At 34.7% G+C, this 9,222-nt stretch overlaps 1 protein-coding gene across 1 annotated transcript; it reads right to left on the bottom strand.

Annotated features, from left to right (window-relative positions):
• On the bottom strand, positions 1-609 carry LOC138883105 (uncharacterized). The gene has a single exon (XM_070163768.1). The coding sequence runs from the start codon at positions 607-609 to the stop codon at positions 1-3; it is 609 nt and encodes a 202-aa protein (XP_070019869.1).
• Positions 610-9,222: the final 8,613 nt, after the last annotated feature.

The following is a 9,222-nucleotide window of genomic DNA, read 5'->3' as shown; positions in this document are numbered from 1 at the left end:
TTACTCTTTCATCTTTCGTGACTGGGTGATGGTATCTTCTATTATCCGCAACTTTGTGTTGTACCTATTGTAAACATCATTCCAAGTTGTTGCAGGGAATTCTCGTAAGCTTTCTTTGAGTCTCCTCGTGGCTTCTGAGCTTTTTTCATTTAGGTTACTAGCAAAGGCCATAGCCGCCCAGTTATCAGGTACACGTGGCAACATCATCCTTTCACGCTGGAATCTATCTACGAATTCCCTAAGCAACTTCATATCTACTTGTTTTATTTTAAAAATGTCCTCCATTCTTTTTTCTGTTTTTTGAGCTACTGAGTGTGCTTTGATAAATGAATCTACAAGCTCAGCAAAAGAATCAATAGAATTTTCATGTAAAAGAGAATACCATGTCAACGCTCCCTTCGTGAGTGTTTCTCCAAATTTTTTGACCAACACTGACTCAATTTCTTGCTTGGTCAAATCGTTACCCTTAACACCAGTTGTAAATGTAGTTATGTGATCCCGTGGATCAGTTGTTCCATCGTACTTTGGGATATCAGGCATCTTGAATTTCTTTGGAATTGGTAAAGGAGCGACACTTGGCTTCCAAGGTTGTTGAGAGTATTTTTTCATATCTATCCCCTTGATTATGGGCGACACTCCAGGTATTTCCTCTATGCGATCGCTCTGCTCCTTGAGCTATTTCTGCAAAGTTAGTACTAAACTTTGTAAATCATAATTAACTGGGTTACCCAACCCTCCATCACGAGATTCGCTGGGATTTCCCCCACTTCCTAAGGTAACGAGTCCCGAGCGAGGATTTTCTACGGTCGCGTTGTTGTTTGGAGTTGGTGTTGGTGCTACATTCGACAACCTGCTAACAAAAGCCCGAAGAGCATTACTGACCTGTTGAGCGATTAATTGTTTCAATGCTTCATCAATAGCTTGATCATTCTCATACTACTGATTCATATTTGATTCAGATCCGTCGGGAGTCCCTTCTCGAGATTGCCGAGGAGAGTTTTACTGTGAGGGGGCTGGAGTTCCATTCCCTTGTTGATTCACCTGATGTTGCTGATTTTCTTGGTGCTGTAAATTTTGTTGGTTGTCGTCGTTGACGTTCGACATGATTGTTTTGACAAAAGAATTGATTTAGAAAGTAAATATTATCAAATTTCCGGTAACTGAACCAATTTGTTTAACCAAAAAATAGGAATTCGGTCAAAGCGTAATTTTAGAAGAACTCGGATTACTGATAATCAAATAAAGAGATAATTGTATAACAAGAAAGGAAAACTAGACTAAGAAGTAGCCGAGTAAGCAATATAAAGCAATGTAAAAAAGTATATTCCAATAATAATTAGTGTGTCCATACAAATGTTCATTCTTTTCTTTTTATAGCTATTTCCAAGTACAACGTTTCTTTCCTCTCATAGTAGAGCCATTATGAGCATTTAATGACATTAATAAAATATTATAATTATCAATCGTAACTGTTTCGTGAAGATTCTATAACGTTTCCTATCATTTACACTCATTAATTAAAGATATTATGAATATGTACTTTTTATTGTCTTGGTTCATTCCATTAGTGTCTCTTCAAATTATCAAAAGGCCTGAGTGACCGTTCCTTCTTGTCTTCATGACACTTTGCTCGCACCTATTAAGACTCGCGTCTCTTTAAGTAATCTTTGCCAGCTGTCACTCTTCTAATAATCCACGTGTCTTGACATGTCAGCCACATAATTAATTCCAAGTGTAAGATCGATTTTTCCCTAATACAAGTCACAAGCTAAATTAAATTACACCGATTATTAAAAAAAATATTTATATTGTTAATATATATAATTTAAATTATATTAATTTATAATAAAATATAAAATGAAGAGAATGAGACTAAGTAAAAGCTAAATAAAATGTCCAAATTATGACAGCTCTGTGGGGGGCACCCATGAAAGATCAGTACTATTTCTGTGGAATTAAAATCTTTAAGTGTGAGTAGGGACCTAATAATCTCAGCGATCTGTTTTGTTAATGGCGTTTGTTTTGTGGGCAAAAATAATTGGACTCATGTGCAAAGGCCAAAAATACCATCATTTTAATCAATTAATAGCCATTTATTGCGTTTCGGGTCCAATTCCACAAACAGTCCATGCTTGATAGCAACTGCCACGTGCCACCATTATTGGCTCTTCTTTTGTTTCTTCATATTCTGTTGTTTTGCTCTAAACCTTTAACCCATCACACTCATAATTCCCCCCCTCAATTTTCTTTCTTCTTTTATTGGTATGTTACTGTCAATTCTTTCACATTAATACAGGTAATGAACGGTTCTTTCTTTTTATCGTTTTGAGCAACCTTCAACCAAATGAGTTAGTTGTTTGGTTGAATTAGACGTTTTATGGTCTCTTCGGGAATATTCAATAAATTTTAAACGATAAAGACAAAATTAGCAGTATGACTTTTGCGTAAGGATAAAATGTAAGTCTAACAATAGTCAAAATTTAAAAAGAAAAATAAAAATACGATGCAAGAACAATTTCCTTTTATAATAAAATCGAAAAGAAAAGGGAAAAAGAAAAAGAAGAATGATCAAAGAATAGTAGGAAGTCTCTTTCTAATTTATGGATAAGTGTATTAACGCACTACTAATCGATATTGAACTATCCAAATAATTAGAAAAAATTTCATACTTAAAATTTGTCACCTCTTTCTTGGATATTTGTTTTTAAGTCAAGAAGTAAGAAAGGGTCAACTGCAATCATGTTTCTTTCTACAGGTTTTTGCACGAATCCCTTTTATTGATTTTTTTTGTTAAGACACATCACATTGTTTGGTATTTGATGTGTGATGCAACATAATGTAACGTCTAATATGATTCAAAAATGTGATTAGACACAAGTGCTGATTCAGATTGATCACGACACTAACATATTAATATTAGACATTTACGCAAGTTGTATTAAATACCAAGATTAAAAATAGACGATTTAAGAAAAATACATTTCTGCATGCACACGTATACACAAAGTAAATGGATGACTATTAAAAGAATAGGCAAAGAAGAATATAACTCATTGGATCAATTTTGTATGGCAACATTAACTAGAGTCTAGACAAAGAACCTAAAAATCAATTTAATTTGACATCACATTAAATTAAGTACTTGAAAAGTCGGTTTTGTGGACAAATATATCACAAACGGTCCGAGTTTAATTTGATTGTGTTTAGTCGAAATTAAATCCTTGCAACTATTGAAAGTTGTACAATACAATATAATAAATTATTACTATATATATGTTTTTATAAAATATTTTAAGATATTTAAAACTAAAAAAGAGTATGGAAAGGAGATGAAACTATTGTATTGTTAAATATAAACAAGTCACAGACGAACAATAATTACATGTGAAGGCTAGACTTTTGTACTCCATTATTTACTTGATACTATATGAATTATGATATGGCCTCATCATACAGGTAGTTTGAGGTTCCTATATAAAGCTCATCAAACTGCTTTTAATAAATATAAATAATAATTGGAAGTTCAATAATCATGGAAGTATGGAATAATTGATGAATCTTCAAAAAGATTATATAATGTGAATAAATTAAAAGCCGCACGAGACATCAGATGGGGATGGGATTTGTGGGAGGCAATTCCTGCCAAAAATTCAGAACAGATGCATATGGTTCGTACACATATCCCAAAATTTCCTATTAATTAAATTTTCTAAAAGACGAGAAAAGATTATGCAGTACACACTGATCAAATTATATTTTCATATTCATGTTTCCTGGTTCCAGCTGAATTTGTTTGATACTTGAAAGGTGTACATACTTTTCCTTGGCATTATTATTACATATGGGTGACTTTAATTTCAAGGCCGATTTATCATTTTAATTGATTCATTCAACCTTTAAGTTTTTAACAATGAACTCAAGTGTGAACTTCAAGATTAATTAAGTTATATATATGTACGTCTAAAAGGGTGTTTGTATGAAGTTTCATGTGGGGTTTCATAAAAATAGCATCTAAATGGTTTTATAAAAACTTTGCGTCACTCCACCAACTGTATTAAAGTTTTAAATTGAATTCTCAAAAAGTTTTTACACCCAAAAATCGATCAAAATCTATCCTTTTCCTTCTTCCTATGACAAGCCCAAACTACACCATCAACCGAAAAAGAATTGCATAGAATGAAAGGATAAAATAGATGTTTGATACGAGAAAAATGTTGTTCACTGGACGGATCGATGCAATAAACTTGGAGAAGAGAGATTTTGTTAGGTACTTCTCGATGACTGCATTCTGTGTTTGAACTTTATGGATTTCGATTTACAATTTTATAATATTGCATCGATTTTAATGGATGCAATTTATTTTTTTTTTGTACCTTTTTTTATGATTTTTAAAGCAAAAATATAGAATATGAACGAAAGCTACGGATTCAGATAGGCTCCAGAGTTCAGAGTACACGGCTTGTCCTAGGTATCCTTGGATCTAAGGGCTTCGTAGAAGGAATAAACGAATTCAAGTACCTTTACATATATAAGGTACGAGGTCAAAAAGAAATATTGCATGATTGTATGGACTGAAATAAGGTTTTCAGAGTAAGGTTAATTGTTAAATAGGATTTAAACATGCAAGTTAAAGAAAGTTTTGGGCCAATTTGTCATTGCAATAGAATGGAGAGGAGATTAAACAATTTATACGTATACATTTCAAAAAATTATATATATGCGACATCAGAATTTTTTTTCTGCTGAAATGAATCCTTTGAAGCTACTAGCAAGTTCATAGAGAAACCATTTTCAGCCATCATTTATGCGAACCACTCCCGTTTAGGACCGAAAAAGCCAGGTGTCATGCGGAATCTAGCAAAGCAAACCTTCAGACAATAAAGAGAAATATACCAAAAGAGACACAAACATTTAACGTGATTCGGTCAACTGATATACGTCCACGGCAGAGATGAGCAATCCACTATATAAAAAGAGAGTACAAAATATCAAGAGAACAACCTCACGAAGAGGCAAACACAAGTAACACACTAACACTTGTCCCGTAAAGTTCTCCCCCTAAACACGACTCTCAAACCCCCTATAGCTACATTGTGGATGCTGCTGAATGAGAAGGATCCTTAATTTATAGAAGTTCAAACATTTTCCTACAAGAAAAAGGACTAGCCAAATATGAGAGATTTGTAATTTCCTTCTACAAAAAGGAAAACTCAATTAAGGTAATTATATTGCTCCTTCCTTCAACAAATAGAAAAACCAAATGTGGTAAGAAAATTATGGCAAACACCTAACAATTCTCCCCCTTGGCCGGAATTTTCTGACGAAATAAACTTGATCTACCTTCTTCACATAGCCTTCAATATGTCGCATCTCCAAATCTCCACCACAAAGTTTGTCTCAATGTGTGTAGCACACCCGTCAAATTTCTCAGACAAAAAATCACGATTATCGTCAAATATGTTGCGGCTAGAACTGAACCCGCCAAGATGAACCTGTCTTGAGCCTCGCTCTGTAACTGTAACAAGTGCTTTGCTAGCTTTCGTATGACACCTGATTTTTACGGTCCTAACAAGTGGTATCAGAGTCAGCTTTGAGCGAGGTTCAAGACAGGTTCATCTTGGCGGGTTCAGTTCTAGCTGCAACATATTTGACGATAATCGTGATTTTTGTCTGAGAAATTTGACCGGAGTGCTACGTACGTTGAGACAAACTTTGTGGCGGAGATTTGGAGATGTGACCTGTTGAAGGCTTTGTGAAGAAGGTGGATCAAGTTTATTTTGTCAGAAAATTCAGGCCAAGGGGGAGAATTGTTAGGTGTTTGTCTAGATTTTCTTACCATAATTGGTTATTCTATTTCATGAAAGAAAAGACAACATATTTACCATAATTGAGTTTTTCTTGAGCAACGATAAATCATACAACAAAGGAGAAATATACCAAAAGAGACACAAATATTTAACGTGGTTCGGTCAACTGACCTACGTCCACCGCGGAGATGAGCAATCCACTATATAAAAAGAGAGTACAAAATATCGAAAGGACAACCTCACGAAGAGGCAAACACAAGTGACATACTAACACTTGTACCGTAAAGTTCTCCCCCTAAACATGACTCTCAAGCCCCTTATGGCTACATTGTGGATGCTACTGAATGAGAAGGGCGGATCCTCAATTTATAGAACTCTAAACCTTTTCCTACAAGAAAAGGGACTAGCCAAATATGAAAGAATTATATTTTCCTTCTAGGAAAAGAAAAACCCAATTATGGTAAATATGTTGTCCTTTCCTTCATGAAATAGAAAAATCAATTATGGTAAGAAAATCTAGACAAACACCTAACAATTTTCCCCCTTGGCCTGAATTTTCTGACAAAATAAACTTGATCCACCTTCTTCACAAAGCCTTCAACAGGTCACATCTCCAAATCTCCGCCACAAAGTTTGTCTCAACGTGCGTAGCACTCCGGTCAAATTTTTCAGACAAAAATCACGATTATCGTCAAATATATTGCAGCTAGAACTAAACCTGCCAAGATGAACCTATCTTGAACCTCGCTCAAAACTGGCTCTGATATCACTTGTTAGGACCGTAAAAATCAAGTGTCATACGGAAGCTAGCAAAGCAAACCTTGAGCAACGATAAATCATACAATAAAAGAGAAATATACCAAAAGAGTCACAAATATTTAACGTGGTTCGGTCAACTGACTTACGTCCACCGCGGAGATGAGCAATCCACTATATAAAAAGAGAGTACAAAATATCGAGAGAACAACCTCACGAAGAAGCAAACACAAGTGACACACTAACACTTGTCCCCTAAAGTTCTCCCCCTAAACATGACGACTACATTGTGAATGCTACTGAATGAGAAGGGCGGATTCTCAATTTATAGAACTTCAAACCTTTTTCCTACAAGAAAGAGACTAGTCAAATATAGAAGAATTATATTTTTTCTAGGAAAAGAAAACTCAATTATGATAAATATGTTGTCCTTTCCTTCATGAAATAGAAAAACTAATTATGATAAGAAAATCTAGACAAACACGTAACAACTTTTACTAATAAAATATTTATTGTTTAACAAATCTGCCTATTCCAATAAAGTTCTCTTTCCAAATGTCAAAATCAAGAACAGTAAAAACGAATTTGGAGAAAGTATAAGTACTTCTCATTTTTCTATAATATAAAATGGGTTGAAATAAACTAAATATATCAAAATCGTACATTAAATAAGATATAGATACAACTTACTCTGTCATTTTCATTTACTCTGAAAATATGTCATTTGTTTAAATTCTATGCCCAATCAAAACAAGACATATAAATTGAAACAGTGGGAGTAAAAGGTAGAAGTAAAAATTACCATACAACCCTCTACAAGATACATGAAATGATTTTACATGGTCATCTAATTAGGAGTAAAGTGAGTGTCACATCATATATATACACACCCAAAAACCTGCAAGAAATTGCACCCAAAATCAGCTGCCACACATACTGTATTCAATGTGGCAAAATCGTGTAGTCAGCTGTAGATACTAGGCTGCAGCTTTTCATCCTCCAGGTCTATTCTATTCAATGTGGCAAAATTGTGCATCAGTTCTAACACTGGCCCTTGCAGTTAGTTTGTTTCAATAGTTGGTTGGGAGTTGCTCTCCTTAATTTTACATCTCTATACTTTTCACATACTCCTTTCGACCTAATTTATGTGACGTATCGGCACAAAGTTAGAGGAAAAAAAAGCTAGTGTATTTGTGACTATAACAATTGAATGTATGGTCTTAAATATTTCATAATATGGTGTGGCTACAAATTTTTTTTGTTAATGGTAAAAATGGATATATAAAATTGAGTATCACAACTCTGGTTGAGAAAGGAGGTAAATAGACGTCAAATTTTTTTGAAACACTTGAAAATCGTTTATGTGAAAATATTACTCATTCTGTTTGATTTTATATGAGAAGTGTTTACCTAAAAAATGGTAATTACAGTTATATTTAATTTTGTAGTTCTAAAAATATGTGATCTATTTTTATGCTAGTTGTTAGATAATTGATGCTAAGTGAAAGACTGAAAAATAAGGTAGAAGCTTGTAGATAATGTAATAACCAAACTGAATGATCGGAGATCGGGGCCTCGAGCTGACGTATATGGGGCCTCGAGGTCGAGTTAGATGCCCGGCTTAGAGCAATCGATGTAGGATTAATAATTATGAGAGCTACGATGGTGGCTCTTTATGATCAATGATAAGCAATCAATGAAGAACAATAAATGGAACACTATGAATATAATCAATAAATGCAAGCAATAAAATCAATAGAATATATTAGAAAGCAGAGATAATGTTCTTGTATATTCAATATTAAGCGTCAGATCCTTACAAAATGATAAGGGTCCCCTTTATATATAAGGGAGAATCCCAACATAGTACAAATGCATTTATTACCAAGATACATGGTTAGTACAACTATTTAATGTCATGGTACGGACTAGAGCTAGCCAAATAGACTAAGTCAGCTTTAGTCACATGCCTTGGGAGCCTCACACTTTTTTACCATAACTATCGATTTGCACTGCCTCGAGGATGGACGTCGATAACCCCTCGGGTGTTAATCTCAACCATAATCTCGAGCCTATGTAAACGTGCTTATGAAGCGTCGTAATGACTGAAAATTGGACCCTCCGATTTTACCGTATACAGATAATCCCCGCATTTTTTAGAGTGAAACGATAAGAAACGACTTTGATATCCATCCCCTCGAACTTCCCGCGACGATGTTATAGTTATGACATAGGCCTTTTGTGAGAACTGAGGCATCCCGTCGGTTCACCCTTCTAGAATCATTCAATGTACCGCCGATTCATATTCTCCAAAGTGATAATATCGCCGTCGGTCCAGTTCCCAAAACACATTGATTGCTCTTGTCGGTTATGTTGCAACCCTTTCTATAAATGGAAGCCTTCTTGAACCAAAACTTCATTCAAAAAGTTCTTCAACAGCCTTCTACCCCTTTCTTCTCTTCATCCTCATCCATTGTTATCTTCCATATTTGAGGCTCGTGGCCTTAAGGTCATATGACAGTATTCTCATCAGTTACGCCATGGCCCTTTCCCAGAGCTTTCCTCTACTGAGCGGGATTGTACCGATTTTTTGTTGTTGTTGTTGGCCCGAGGTAACGAGAGAGAAATATCAAACTATCTTTGCATTAAAGGATATGCG

Source organism: Nicotiana sylvestris, chromosome 2, assembly GCF_000393655.2.
Source record: "Nicotiana sylvestris chromosome 2, ASM39365v2, whole genome shotgun sequence".
Taxonomy (NCBI): Eukaryota; Viridiplantae; Streptophyta; class Magnoliopsida; order Solanales; family Solanaceae; genus Nicotiana; species Nicotiana sylvestris.
Note: the sequence above shows the minus strand (reverse complement) of the source record. Positions and strands in the feature narration are given on the sequence as shown.